The 15,587-nt window shown below is 39.6% G+C and overlaps 2 protein-coding genes and 1 long non-coding RNA gene across 3 annotated transcripts in view; 1 reads left to right on the top strand and 2 right to left on the bottom strand.

Moving 5' to 3' along the window:
• Window positions 1-2,785, top strand: part of tacr2 (tachykinin receptor 2) — a 31,032-nt gene extending 28,247 nt beyond the window's left edge. Inside the window, exons 5-8 of the mRNA XM_035682254.1 lie at window positions 344-494; window positions 692-811; window positions 898-974; window positions 1,054-2,785. Coding sequence (XP_035538147.1) covers window positions 344-494; window positions 692-811; window positions 898-974; window positions 1,054-1,390 — 685 coding nt within the window. The 3' untranslated portion in view covers window positions 1,391-2,785. The remainder of the gene's footprint in view (window positions 1-343; window positions 495-691; window positions 812-897; window positions 975-1,053) is intronic.
• The window catches only part of LOC118343441 (hexokinase HKDC1-like), a gene marked incomplete in the record, with an annotated part of 19,381 nt that overhangs the window by 3,443 nt on the left and 351 nt on the right, over window positions 1-15,587 (bottom strand). Inside the window, 19 exon segments of the mRNA XM_035682250.1 lie at window positions 6,907-7,010; window positions 7,728-7,815; window positions 7,956-8,111; window positions 8,253-8,419; window positions 8,546-8,658; window positions 9,038-9,137; window positions 9,504-9,599; window positions 9,804-9,923; window positions 10,113-10,261; window positions 10,398-10,554; window positions 10,668-10,809; window positions 11,201-11,434; window positions 11,522-11,677; window positions 11,769-11,952; window positions 12,671-12,770; window positions 12,973-13,068; window positions 13,166-13,288; window positions 13,441-13,598; window positions 13,723-13,885. Of these exon segments, the coding sequence (XP_035538143.1) occupies window positions 6,907-7,010; window positions 7,728-7,815; window positions 7,956-8,111; window positions 8,253-8,419; window positions 8,546-8,658; window positions 9,038-9,137; window positions 9,504-9,599; window positions 9,804-9,923; window positions 10,113-10,261; window positions 10,398-10,554; window positions 10,668-10,809; window positions 11,201-11,434; window positions 11,522-11,677; window positions 11,769-11,952; window positions 12,671-12,770; window positions 12,973-13,068; window positions 13,166-13,288; window positions 13,441-13,598; window positions 13,723-13,885 (2,606 nt within the window).
• Window positions 3,909-6,907, bottom strand: LOC118343445. The gene is made up of 2 exons (XR_004797563.1): window positions 6,850-6,907; window positions 3,909-5,869 (listed from the first exon to the last, which is right to left on the bottom strand). It is a non-coding gene; the product is annotated as an uncharacterized LOC118343445 (long non-coding RNA).

Raw genomic sequence — 15,587 nt, 5'->3', positions numbered from 1 at the left:
GACATTTGACACAATAAGGCATATATGCATATATATATATATATATATATATATATATATATATGTATAATACAATAATACAATACTATTTACTACTGACTTAAACACTTGTAATTGCAGGTTTGATTACTTTTTATAAAGGGTTATGATTATCTCCCATTTTACAAGCTAAAGTGTCTTTACTTTTAAATGCTGTAAATGTGGTTGGTTTAAAAGTAAAGCAAGCTATGTTGTATGTCAAGTGCTCACAACCATTAAACATTTTTCCATTAATCATTCATGTTAGTAAACCCTTATACTGTTAAGCACCATATGAGTTACCAGTTTACTCTTTCTCCTGCAGTTACCAGTTTGCACTCATATTGCTGATCTACTTGCTCCCTCTGCTGGTGATGCTGGTGACCTACAGTTTAGTTGGCCGATCACTGTGGGGTGGGCACATCCCCGGAGAGGCGACAGACCATTACCACAGCCAGATAACAGCCAAGAGAAAGGTCACACATGTTTATTTTTCTACTGTCAGAAACTATAAGTCTGCCTGATCTTTTATGTGTCACCCTCACTGTTATAAAAGGCTCAGATAACCTGGGTTAAATATAGCTGAAATTTGAACTGAACTCAGTGGTATTAGACTGGAATTTAAAACATGGTAATATTGACTTACTTTCCCTCTCTCTGTTATTCCTCATAGGTGGTGAAGATGATGGTTGTCGTGGTGGTGACCTTTGCCCTGTGCTGGTTGCCCTACCACATCTACTTCATACTTGGATCATTTAACAGGGACATTTATAAACAACATTACATTCAACAGGTTAGCAGCTGTTTTTCGGGCTGTTATTAATCCTTTTTAGTCAAATTTATTCATTTACTGGGCATCATGTTTCCTTTCTTTGTCAGGTGTATCTGGCCATCTTCTGGTTGGCGATGAGCTCGACCATGTACAACCCCATCATTTACTGCTGTCTGAACCAAAGGTAAAAGGCATATTCACACCCAGAAACTTCACTATCCCAAAACTCGAGGCAAAAAAACAATTCTCCCATCTTTCTGCAGGTTTCGTGCTGGTTTCCGTCATGCGTTTGCTTGGTGTCCTTTCATCAAAGTGTCAGAGGAGGACAGGATGGAACTGCAGCACACACACACCTTCAGAGTCACCATGACACGCAGCCACCGCAATGACAGTACATACGTGCACACCTCCGTCAAGACAAACAACACCTTTGACACAAACGTGGCTGTCAGCACTGAGCTGAACACAGAGAGAGATGCCTGCATGCAGCTTAGAAAACAGACATCATCAAAAACCTACAGCACACACAACACACATGTGGGGAAGAGGCTGGACGATGCAAAATCCTCAGCTGCCAAACTTATGCAGCACACACACTGACAACTGAGATCATCACAAGGACATTCTTGATGGGAAGGCAACAGTGTTTCTCTTTAGTGAACAAACTCTGGAGCAAACTGTTGTGATCTTCCTCCATGTGGAAAACTTCGAAAAGGCACATGAATGAATGTGACTATCAAGCTGATGGATGTTTTGCTGTTAATGCCAAAGTGGTCATATGAGTATCTGAAAACAGTTATAAATGGAAGAAACTACACCTGCATATTGAACAGCAGGAGAGGCTTATTATTCTTGTAAGTGTTTGTGTTTGTGGCAAAGTCTGAAGATAAATCTGTCCATCATTCATTTCTTCTACTTCCTCCTCCCTCCATTCTCTACATCCTTTCTTCCATTGCTGGCAATTTTATGTCCTCCTTTGGAAATAATCTGTAATCTGTAAGTAAGTGTGGATATTTGTGTGTAACTGTAGAGTTTTCTTCTGTGGTTACTGGTTTTCAAGAACATACAACGGATGAACAGTCCACTGGCATCAGCACCAAGCCTTAATATTGTTGTTTTTGTTGTTTGTTTCCTTTCTTACTGTCCCATACATTGGATTTTAAAGGGCTTAAAATGGACATTTGCTATTTCACTTCTGGACCAGGTGCAGGTTATCACATAGTTAGTCTGGGAGTGGCAATTTAATAAAAGACTTTTAAGAAGGCGGCATCTCTGCAATTAAGCAGATCAGTTCATGTAGTTCTGTCTGAGAAGCTCTGTGGTATAAAATCAGCAGTTAAAGGTCCAGTGTGTAACGTTTCAGAGGATTTATTGGCAGGAATGGAATATGATAGAGATGGTTTAATTTGTTTAAATCACCTGAAAAACCTTAGAGCTGTTTTCAGCAGTGATGCAGCTCAAGCATCTCATGCAAGATGTTTTGGTGTAATGATAAGTTAAATTCCAACTTGCAGCACATATTTAACAGACACAGAAATTACTATTTCTGCTATAACACAGGATGCAACATGATTGTGTAACTTTATGTGGAGCAGCAGGGGTCAGTATGGACTGACTGGAGTAAGAGTATACTAAACATTTTCTGAACATAACTGATAATTAAACACTTTAAAAGAAAAAAAAACCTTTACTTGACCTTATTTCACAAAATTGGCTGGATCTGCCTCATTATTAGTTATATGGTTAGCATATTGTTACTGTACAGTACTATTCCTTTCACACATTAGTCACATAATGTACAGTCATACAGTATGACTGCTCATATATTATAATTTCACTGGTTCATTTAACTGTAATCTTTTTATGGTCAGTGTATAGTAGAGTCCAGATTAAAAAAATCAAAGTGCTGCTAGAGAAATTTGGTGTGAAATGTAACATTGTAATCTATTGAGTCTATTAAAATATGCTTATTGCGTGGTAATGAAAATATGGGTAAATACATGTACAGTTGGGACATGATGTTGTAAATGCTGTAGCCTGTTAGTGTTGACATTTTAGTATATAGGGAAAACCCTTTTCAATCTTTGTAACGGTTGACGTTTAAAAACACACAGTAACACGTTGAAACATCTGTGGCCTAATTAAAAGTTGATAATATGTTAAATAAATGTGACAGTATATGTATGTGTGTGCAGTGGTCCTTCAGCTGTGCTCTAGACAACCTATTTGGCTTCAGTCTTTATTCTGAGGGTGAGTGTGGCTATATATGCAACCTTCCTACAGTTTATTGAGCAGCTACATTTTTCCGGTTCTTGACACCCTGTTAAGGGGCCAAAAAAAAAACGTATTCAAACACCTCAGGGCTGTTACAGTGTTCTTGAGGAGCAGGAAGTTCAGGAACTTTTTCAGAGCTTGGGTTGGGTAGACTTGGTAAAGAGGAGCTGCTGAACCAATAACCTGCTGAAAATGGCAGCCGTATGAAAGTCAGGTCAGCACTTTTTGAGGAGAATCAAGGTTTGATAGCAACATTCATTTAAGTCAATTAAGCAAGTTAGAGTACAATACAGAGCCTCTCAGCTGATGATTTCAATAGTTCTTTTTGATTAGACTAGAACAACACAACCTTCCCTATCCCACATGAAATCCACAACACCCTGTAGATGATTTTGGCATTAGATTATAGGGATCCTAAACAAACACATATTGAACAATAATTTACTTATCTCATTCTGCAGCAATTAAGTGGGTCAATTCTATACGGAGTTAAAATAGAATTGTGACCTGTCCCCAAGAGACTGCACAGATTCAAAATGGTCAGCAATGATGTTTGACAAAAAACTACAGTAATTAGTCAAATTTGACACCTGCTGAATAACCTTTCCCAACCGGGCCTCCTTTGTAAAGTCTTAATGAGCTAAGTGGTGCTTTTAAACAATTCTCAATGCTGTGGGAATTGATTGCTGAGTAGTAACATGTTTAACATCAGCCATGGTAGCTAGAGCTATTATGCTGCTTTGAGCGCAGGTTGTGACCTCAGGACTCTGCTTGATCTATGAATACACTTACAATACCACTAAACAGGATCTAGACATACATGAGTGTAAAAAAAACTGCAACATCAGATTGACACAGATTTGTCTTTATTTCGTGACTGATTGATTGACAGTGTTGGACAGATACAGTCTGGGTTTTGTGAACAGAGGAAAAGAGATTAAAGTGCCTGTGTGATGTGGAGCTGGCTTTCAGGCTGACTACTCTGGGGAAAGTCTAAAGTCAGGGTACCTTAGGACCCGCTGAAGAGGCTGCCCTCTTTATCTTGGCAGTTTAGCTTCAGGTTGGGTTTGTGCTAATCTGTCCCCACAGGTCAGGATTTTAACTGTGGTTAACAAAGATGGCAGTGAACTGTATTGTAGCATTTCAAAGATGCATCCTTGCACAACAAGTGCCAAGTAACCCTAAATTTAAAAACATTTGTCTTTTTGTAGTCTAGGATTAAAAACAACAAACAGCATCTAAAATGAAAAACTGCCAGTGAACAAATCCATCTTCTTTCAGTGAGAATTATTAACAACAATAATATGATTATTTGATTTTATTAAAGAAAAAAATAAATATTTATGACTTTGCATGAATTGTGTTACTTGAATGAGTTATACAGTAGTTCACTTAAACACCCCCCTGGGCCTTTAGGAGCATATGGAGTGGGTGAGTAGGGATAAGCTTTATTCTCAAAATGTTTAAATTCCCCTTAAAGTTTCAGCTACTGTAATATTCTTATACACAGTTTGGCCATTGTTGTTCCACTGGCATCCATGTTAGCACCACATTCCTGTTTCAAGGCTGTTGCTCAGTAACTGGCAAGTGTCGTTGTGATGATGAGAGTAACCAGTACTTCTTAAGACAATAACAACTTATCAACAGCTGCTATTAGTACCAACAAGATTTCTACTTAGTAAAATACAAGTGCTCTTTGTACATATTTTACAGTAGAGTACATTGTAGTACAGTCGGATTGCTATAAATTAGACCAAATCTGCACATTCAGCAAGCATATGGTATGGCTTTCCCTGCAGATAAAGCTTGTTTGAGTCCCTCTTTTGTCACGTCTCAGCACTGATTTGGTTTAAACCCTGATATCAGCTGAGGGGACTTTGGCGATGGCTTCCTCTGTGCGCCTCATTATATTGCAACAGTAACATCTCCCAATATAAAAATAAAATAAATAGCAACAATGTATGAATAACATATTGTATTATATCTGGGTAAGATATTAAAAACCTTAAAGCAAAAATATTCCCTTACATCTCATTACACGTTTATATATCCCTTCATATCCCTTTTATGTCAGTCAGTAGCCTACAGTGGACACAATTTGGTGACTTTGGTCTGAAACAGTGTTTAAGATGTCCCTGCATCTACTGAACATGTTGCAAGGATAAATGTTTTTCTGCAGTGCTTATGGAAATTGCCTTGCAACTGTTGCACTTGGAATATTGTGACAGACTGCAGTTATCAGATGAATCCTCTAGATGGCGATGATATGCAGCTCATGGGAGCATTACAGGAGCGTGTGGACTCTTTCCTACCCTGCACATTTTTACAGGAGTTGAATGTTCTCGTTTTATCTCAGTGATAAGTTTAACCTCAGAAATCACAAAACTGCAAAACCCTTAAGAGTCTGGGTGTTGTTACAATGGTTAATCAAACATAATCTAACTACAACATAGTGCCGGGCGCTCTGCTTCTCAACACAGCAGAGAAAGCTATCGCCTTCTCTCTTTCAGTCATGTACACAGGCTAAAGCAGCTACAGGAGAATGTTGACTTGAATGGTTTGATTGAGGAAAGAAGGCAAGGGGGAAGAACAGTGGGAGGGAGAGAGGGGCAACCTTATGGAGTGGGGTGATAACAGTAAGACAGAAGAGATATTTTCTATTTATTGTTCAGCTCCTGTCTCAGCCGGCAGCCCACGGCTGTGATGAGTGCTGCTCCTTTCCCACTGCCGTCCTCTGACAGCAGGAAGTTGACATTACACTTAGGAGCCAGTTCATTTACTGTCTGGTGCATGATCCCAGAGAAACTAGACAGAGACAAAAGATTTGACATAATGTTTAAGAGTGAAGTGGTGAACATTGGAGCAAAATAGAAATGCAACTTTGAGCTGATGGGGATTTTGCCTCTAAAAACTACAGTGAGTCAGATAGACGTACATGTTTAACAAGTAAACAGTAAGAGCTGTTTGAATAAGGGACAGGTTCTTCAGGTTATGTTAGCTTAGCATGAATGTGATTGCTGGTGATGGTAAAAAAAGGATAGAATTTGGCAATTTGTCTGTGACGTCATAAACATGATAAGAAAAAGGAGTTGGAGTGAAAGATTTAATTCAACCTCATGTCTTTCTCTTTTATTGCGCAACTGTCAGCACATTCTGTACTTTATCAGCCCCTAACTAACATGACTCAACATGATCTGCATGCAATAATACATTAGACATGTATTCCATATGCCAATAATAAACCTTTGGCTCAAAGTTAATTAAATTAACAAGACATTGTTGGTTTGATTATTTAAGACTTAGTGGATCATCAGTATCTGAACATTTATTTATTGTTACATTAATTGATAGAACACATGACCATGACCAAAAAATTTTGTGATATTCTGCCAAATGCGTTCAGAGGCTCAACATCAACCACAGTTTAGTTGTATCTATCATGAGATTGCTGGGGATGACAAATAAAACATAAAAGGTAGCTTGTTGTTTGCTGAGCTACAATTGCCTGCAGCTCTTCCCATCACTGCTGTCCACAACTGCTCAGGCCTGTCTTTGTGTGCATTTGCAAGTCTTCTGCATAGCAATTTGGGATGACATTTATCAAATAGAGTTGTCATGTAACTAAGGTGAATGTGTCATTGGATGTACTAGACCGTAGTCCAGTCTAGTCTAGTCAATTCACTATATTATAAAGTGGCCTAGTCACCATATGTACCATTGTTTTTAGGCACTTCAGAGGACAGTGAAAAGTTGTGTACGGTCAGTTACTGACAAATTCAACTTACTGTGGATGTAGTTTGTAGAGAGTCCCGTCCACCCCTACAGTAATGTCTCAGAGGTCCATGTTCAGATGGTCCAGTCCTCGGTTCTCTCTGATCTTATCGACCACGGCTGCCATTCCTGCCCCACACAGCTGAGCTGCACGGCGTGACACCGCTCCACATACCTGTATCACAATGACCGCCATTATCATTATTGCAACACTTAACAGGCTGTTGGTGCCACAGTTTGCTGAGCCAGAAAATATCATATCCTCCTCAGAATCCCAAAGTGAGGTTGCAACAGAGAGCCTGATTTTCTGGGCATTGTGGTGTTTCAACATTTAAACTCTTAACCTCTCTCTGGCATTTGAGACAAGAAGAGTTGCAGAATTCATACGTGTAAACACTTACTTTTGACTGTTGTTAACAAGTTGATATAGAGTGCCTGTAGTCTGCTAAACTACTGCCTTTATAATGGTATATTATTGATGTGAAAACAAAAAACGCATGTGTAACTAATAACATTAATGATGGCTGCATTGTATTTAGGTGTGCCAGTTCAATCATTTTTCCTGCAACTATAAAAGTATGTGCTGTAAAGAAGACTACTGGTTCAGAGTGTAATCGGGCCTATTGATTAAAGTTCTGAACTTGTACGATATAGTCAGACTGTGGGAGGCTAAAATAGATTAGTAAATAACTGACTGAAATAAATGACTATTATTAATGGCAAAATATCAAAGACAATTGCTTTCTGTCAGGTACAATTTAATAAAACACTAAATTTGACTGGAGTAGATTATGTCCCTTAAATTGCATTTTACTTCAAAAACACACCGGTCTACAAGTTGGTTCAAAGCTTGAACATGACACAGTGTTGCTCATCGTTTTCTATTTCCTACCTCTTTGACAATGATGCTGTCCTCACACGTGCTGTCCAGTCCCAGCTGTTGGAGGATAGATCTGACCTGCAGTAGAGCCAGGCGGTCACTAGGGGGAGACAGTTACACATCAGTAAAAAAGTGTATGTGTGTGGTAGGATGGAGGAATCATTTAAAAAATCATCATTGAACAATGGTTTATTCTGTGGAATTGTAATTTATCTGAGCCTTACATAAACATACTCGTACCTCTCTATTTGGGACAGGTATTTGGTTTGGAATATCCCAGGTGTTTTTAAAGCTTCAGTGACGTGTCCTCTGAACAGCAAACCTCCTCTGGTTAAATCCAACAATACCTGACGGACAACTTCTCCTAAATACATCCCACTGGTCAGCTTTTCAAACCTGCACACTCACAAAGACATATATTATTTGTTCGATCCACCAAGACTGTGTGAACAACTGATCAAGTTACTTGTTTGTGAACAGCTCAACAGATCACACACACACACACACACACACACACACACGGTGAGTGTTTCTAACCTTTGTTTTCCAGGGTTGATTGAGTTTTGGTTCACCTCAATGTCATAAGGTGTGATGATGTCATCCAGAGAGCCATCATCACCCAGACCTCCCCACTCTGTGTTTATACACATCTTTGATATGTCAGCATCCCCCTCTTTTTTCTCTCCTTCCGACCCTTCATCCTGCTGGAAGCAGAAACAAATGAGGGGGGTAAATATGTGAGTTATCAATTTAAAACTTAATTTAACTATAAATCACCACAGCTCGCTGACAAAGTAAACACTGTGAGCATTTTATAAGATTTCTTCTACCTTATCCTCCTCTCCTTCAGGCTCCCCCTCTTCTCTTTCCACTTTTCCTGTCTTTTCTTGAGTCTTCTCAATGTTCTTCAGTTGCTCCATGTAACAAACATTAGTGCCAGTTCCTGTATAACAGAATCACATTGTTGATTTATGTCTTAAATAAAAAAATAGATAATAAATAATAATATAACATAAAAATAAAATAAAAACAACTACAATAAAGCAAGCATTCAAAATATGCCCTGCCTGTCAAACTTATGTTTAGAGAGAAAATCCCGTGTGCTTAAGCAACAGGTTTGTGGTGAGCAGTTGCAGCCGCAACACACACAAGTAGTACTTGTGAAGACCCTGAGTGGTGAGTGAGGAATTAACCACCATAATTACATGGCTGACCAAAATCCTAGACATAATTCAAGCCTTCATTCAAAGACCTATACTTGAAAAAAGCCCACAACTAAGCGACGACTGGCCAAAATGTGAAACAAATGTAAAGTCACATACCAGCAATCAGTCCAATCTCACACTGTGGGTCTTCATAGGCACAGCTCATCATGGTCCCGACTGTGTCATTGACTACTGCTACAATGTCCAAGTCAAACTCCTACAGGTACAAACACACAACATAATGTACATGCTGCTATATGGTTCAATTATTGCAGGATAACTGTTATTAAAGCTGCTTTCTTAAGGGCAGATATTAAGTGCATGACTCAGTATAATGTACTCTACAGCAGCAGCCAGATGTGTATCAATTTGGGGGTCCTTGACACCAAAAAGTTTGAGAACCACTGCTTTATAGTATGTAAGAAATAGTGAGTCTGGACTTTTATCAAAGGATGTTTAATCATTTGTCATTATAATTTTAATTTGTTCTGTTTGTTGAATATTACAGCATTATTCTTTCAAATTCATCTTACATAACCCATGTCATCTTTATAAAACTCTATTCTGCTGTGTTTTGACTTACATTGCGTCTCTTGATGGCCTCCCTCAGCATGCTGACAACATCTTGTCCTTCACAGTCAGTGGCCTTGAAACCTTTGGTCCAGCTCACCAATGTGCCCTACAGAACATACAAAGGTTGAAAAGGGTTACAACATATCTATTTTTTTTACTTTTGGTGTCTGTTGAATTGTGTATTTTCACTCTGTATTTATCTTCTGAATAACTTCATTGATTGATTGATCATTGGTTGGCATTTCTATGAAAAAGAGTTTTCTGTGATTGTAACTAAGCCCAAGATCCACAATCTGACGTCCACACTTACTGTGTCAATAGCTGTCTGCTCACAGGGGAAAGAGAAGGTGAAGCCTGCAGGAAGATGAGCATTCTTCATCCCCATGTAGTCCAGGAAGTCACTAACACACTGCGCTATATGATCAAACAACTACAGACAGACAGAGAGATGGAGAAAGAAGAGTTTCTAATGAAAGAATTGTCAATTATGGTTAGACAACATGATGATCTTTCTGCACAGTGATTAAAATATATATTAACTTTTCATCTGTCCTAGTTTCAGATGGGCTGTCCACTGCTAGTCTTTTTTGTGTATTAACACTCCAACAAAATGTCCTACCTCTTCTCCAGTGCCCTGCATTATCTCCAGTGGTATGGTGTAGATCTTATGGTAAAGTCGTGAGTTTTGTTGCAGTCCTTTTTTAAAGTTCACCAGCAATGCTCTGAAGTTTGTTCCTCCAAGATCCAAGGCAAGGTACTTCCCATGCTCTAAAAAATACGCCAAATTAGCATATTGATGATCAGTTTTTAAACTTTTAAAAACTTTCTTTTTGACAAAGATGTCTCTGGGAGAAGCTGAACGAAATTCTGACAATGAATTATGGGTTTCATTTTAGTTTCTGACCATTGCCATCAGGTGTACGGTACACAAAAGAAGGCAGCATCTTGATAGTCGAGGGGCCTTTACTCTTCAGCCCTGCTTCCAGCCCTGCCCTCATTCTGGTCTTTACCAACTGCATCTGCTCTTGGCTCAGTCTGAAGGGAGACAGTGTCTCATCCACCTGGAGTACAAGTAAGACAATATCAGATACGATAGCATCTATGAGGATAAACTGTGTATACTTTGTGAAGACACACATCACATACAGCACAGAAACACACACAGCATCCTAACCTGTCGCCTTCGTGATGCCAGTCGTTGGGCGACTGCTGTTACCAAGGCGGCTCCTTTGCTGCTGCCGCTGTCTGAGAGGACAAATCTGACATGGCACTCAGGAAGCAACCGGCGCACAACTTTGTGGAGACGTTTAGGATACCTAAAATGGAAGGAGTCTAATGTTAAACCTCTATTTGTGATCTGTAGCAGCTGAAACAACATCACTACTGTAATTTCCCAATGTAGAAGTCTGGCACAGTGATGATTTAGCAAATAAGAACCCATAAATATAATTTAAGCTGTTTTATGATGTATTAGATTAGGTGGATTTATATTACAACTATCTGCAATTCATTCAAAATTTAACATAGTACTCTAATTGCATTCAAACTATATGACTAAAGTTACTTTCAGCTGTAATTAATTTTATTATTTATACCTGTGCTTTTCCTACTGTCACATGTCAAAATGTCTTCCATGTAAAAGGCCTACTGATGTGCAACACTGGCATATGAATGTAATTTCTGGAGAATATTTACATAATAACCTACTGTGGGTGTGTCTTGTACACCGTTCCATCGACACCTACAGTGATCCTTAATGTCCTCAAATTCCTGTTTTGCTTAATTCGGCTCAAGATGGCCGCCAGTGCTGCAGCCACCAGATTTGAGGACCTGAAGGAGACTATGGTGCTGACATGTTGAACAGCAACACAGTCATCAGATGATGGGGTCAAATCAAGGTCCGTGAGAAGGTTCTTGGTGTTCTTCAGACCATCTTTGTAACTGAAATAGACATGTATGTTATCACCTGTTCTCACACAGAGGGAGTGTGAAACAGACAGACAGACATAAGAAAGAAAGACAGCTTACTTCTCCATGGCTGCCACATGTGCAGTGGTTATCTTCCCTTTAGTCCTCAGGGCATCAGACACATGTCCATCAAACAGCAGTCCAAGTTTAGCCATCTTTAATACAACCAGCCTCACTAACTCACCCAGATACATCCCACTGACCATCTTCTCAAAGCTACAATTCGGAAGGAAAACAGAAACAGAGGAGTTTAAGGCTGATACCGTGTCATATCATGTCATATCGTGAGAAAAGCTGCTTTCCTCACATTTGTTTTCCAGGGTTGCTGGAAGTTGCGTCGACGTCCCTGTCAAACTCAGTAATGTAGTCATTCAGAGCCCCATCCTCACCGAAGGCCCCCCACTCAGTGTTTACACACATCCTGCCCTCGTCTCCCTCCACCAGGTCAACGTGACGCAGCTCCTCCATGTAGCACGCATTGGTGCCAGTACCTAAACACACAAACACACAGGATATATTTGTACTGTTAAAAGAAAAGAGGGTGTTAAACCTGAATTGCCCTTAAAATGATTTCCTAGTCCTACATGAACTATATTTAAAACTGGCAACTATTAACCTAGCTTTTGAATATGTCTCCACTCAAAAAAGTAAAAATGGTTCAAACACAGCATACAAAACCATGCACACAAAACACACACTCACTCACACACATGCATTAAGACGGTGAAACAAGGACTTTTAAACAGTCTTAATTTAACACTGATGCTTCTACATGACCTACATAAGCAAACCAGACCACACTAGAGTGGCTGATTTCTGTTTCTATGTAGTTATTTGTGATGCCAGGTCAGATTTGGTCAGATAAAGGTGCACAACAAATATTTATGAAGGTCTCATTATATGTTTCATATTATATATATCATAATATGATCAGTTGTTGTCCACCCCCTGTACAGTAAGCTACATATACAGAGAGAATGATTGTGGAAGAGAAAACTGACACAAAGATGAGGATAAAACATTACAAGAGATTATAAAGAGTTTATCTGTCATTACACACACACACACACACACACACACAGATACACACACGTCAAAGCACAGTAGTAACTACAAAGTAGTTTACAGCTTCAGTTGTTAACTGCCTCAAACAGTTATAGTAAATTGTATGAATCTAATGATATCCACTCTAAAGATGAACGTACTCACCGATGATGAGTCCTACTTCACAGTACTGGTCATCAAAACCGCAGGTCATCATGGTTGCTACAGTGTCGTTAACCATGGCTAACACCTCTACATCCATACCCTGCAGAGGGATTTACAGTTTACAGTTACAAGTTGAAAGGTTAAAGTAACACCAACTACAGTGCAGTTTGTACACTGAATTAAGTTTTTCAGAAAAAGTGCAGTCTTCTAAGTGATCACACTAGAGTGAGCTCCTCATCAAAAGTCATGTCTGATAAAGTAATAGTAGTTTATGTATAATCTAGTGAATTCGGGCGTCCTACCCCAGTTCTCTCAATAGCCTCTCTGAGGGCTTGGACCACGTCTTTACCCTGAAGGCCTCGAACCCGGAAGTTCTTGCTCCAGTTTAACAAAAATCCCTACAGAGAAAGAAAGGGAATAGGAAAAGAAAATACACACAGTAACATATACTGCAGGTGCAGGGAAACCAGAAGGATGGGTACAGAGTGTCATTACCTGATTCAAGGTGGCTTGTTCACAGGGAAAAGAGAAAGTAAAGGCTAGGGGATGTTTCTTCTCCAAACTGATGTTCTTCTGATACAGGAAGTCCTTCAGTGACTCTGACACATGGTCAAATAGCTACAGACAGAAAGGGAGAGAAGGTCAAGAAGAAGGTGGAGAATCTATGTAGCTCCTACATGCCTTTTCTGTTCCCACTAGAATCCCACCTTCCCTTGTCCCTCTGCTTTTTCAGTGTCCATGTTTCCTGTGTCTCCACCTCTCCCCCATACCTCTATTCCTCTCCCAATGAGTAGCTCCTTAGGCATCGGGTAGGTCTTCTCCTCCATCTCCACTCCCCCCCTCCGAATCCCCATGCCCTCTCTCACTTTAACTTGGAGCACCTTAAACTTGGAGCCTCCAAGATCCAATGCCAGAAACTGTCCTTTCTCTGCAGGAGCCCAGAAGAGAGTCAACAATATATTATGTATTGTCCTGTATCTATGTTGTGTACGTATTATATGTTTGTTCAGAATACATTAACTACAAGTTTAAAACCCATTAATGTGAGTAACCTGTTCCATCAGGAGTGGAGCGGACATGTGTCGGTAGCATCTTCACCGCTGCTGCGGCGTTACTTTCCGATGAAAGCCCCTTCTTCATTTCAGCCTGGAAACGAGTTGAGATGTCTTTTAGCTGGTCGTCATGGAGACGCATGGCGTGCAGAAACCTGTCCACCTAAAAAAATGGGGGAAAAAATGAGGAGAGAGACACAGAAAACAGAGACCAAACACAGAGACAAAGATAAATGAGCCATACTGATTTATTTTCCACTGACCAGGAAAGGAGGAGATGATGGGAGAGAGAGACACTAGTACTAGACAGAGGAGGAGTTACAAATCTTTTTCTCTCCTCTTCTTCTCTCCTTTCCTCAAGTAGCTTTTTTCTTTACAAAGTATGATAGGCCTATAGAACATTTTTGGACATCCATTCTTTTTGGGATTTTCTTTATTCAGGGTAAAATATTCACATTGTATAATATGATAGTGTATAATAAATGCTTTTATCCTGAAATGTAGCTAGATGTGCCAAACATCTAAATTGCCACAAAACTTAACAGCAGTGAGTTCTACACTCACATTACGCCACACTGGTAACAGTGGCTTAATCAAGGGGAGGCAGTTTAATTATGGGACTCAAACTATGGAGTTGGAAGGAGAGAGATGGAAAAAAGAAATGTAAAATTGTAACATGTAAAAATGTTACATATGAGAGTGGGTATACCAAGCCCAGCAGAGAATGTGGCAGCTAAGGAAATTCAACCTGCCAGAGATGATGATGGTGCACTTTTACACCGCCATCATCGAGTCAATCCTCACCTACAGGACCATGAGGCCTGCAGTGTGTGGCTGACCCCTCCCACCCCGAAGACAAACTCTTTGAGTCTCTTCCATCTAACGCCACAAGAACAGTTTTTATTTCCATTTGCAGCTGGACTCATCAACATGTACAGGGACCCCCACTGACACTGACTCTGACTCACCACCACCCATCCTGAATCTATGTGTTACATTAATGCACTTTCCTCTGATTTTATCTTTGCACATTGCAAACATCATTATGTGTAACACTGCTAACTTGCAGTAATTGACCATATTGTACATATTGTCTGTCTTTTTATATTTATATATATTGTATCTTTTTATTGTCTCTATTGTCTTCATACATCTTTATATGTTTAATTGTTACGCATCAACTTACCAAGGCAAATTCCTTGCATGTGAAAACCTACTTGGCAATAAACCTGATTAATGATGAATTAAAGGTATAAAAGATGTCCAAAAGTCTTCCCACGCTCAGTAAATTATCCCTGTGGCAACATGTTCAGGGGACAAGGTCCCTCTGGCTGTGCACTTGGCTGGGTGTGACACTGGGTGTATTTGTGTTTTAGTGTGAGTGTGTGCAGTGTTTCTTATGGGAGTGTCAATACTTTGTCCCCGGGAGAGTGTGTATTGATCCCATCCGCACTAAGAGAGGAGCCGCGACACTGCCAGGGGAAGATGTTAATCATTGCTCAGGAAAAGACAAAATGGGGACACAGTAATTTAAGTTTACAGCACCTTGACCATCTTATTACAGCCTTGCCTACTGCCTTATCTACTGCCTTATCTTTGTGATTTTGTAAAGATAGTTGTGGGCACGTCTGCAAAACCTTAGAACGCTTTTAGCCGTTAAACCGAAATCTAATACATTTTTTTTATTTGTTTTACAGTAATAATGTCAGATAAGCAAGGCTATAACTACACTTGTTTAATATGAAGGTAACTGCTTTAGCATCCAGTGTAAGCCAACGGGTGGTTCATACTAAAGCAGGACAACAGCTGTGTAGAGTCTCATTAGAAATTTTATAAATTGTGTATATTGCAAATTGACTGATTAT

The sequence above is a fragment of the Morone saxatilis genome, unplaced genomic scaffold (genome assembly GCF_004916995.1).
Source record: "Morone saxatilis isolate NCDOM2014 unplaced genomic scaffold, NCSU_SB_2.0 Contig11, whole genome shotgun sequence".
Lineage (NCBI taxonomy): Eukaryota > Metazoa > Chordata > Actinopteri > Moronidae > Morone > Morone saxatilis.
Note: the sequence above shows the minus strand (reverse complement) of the source record. Positions and strands in the feature narration are given on the sequence as shown.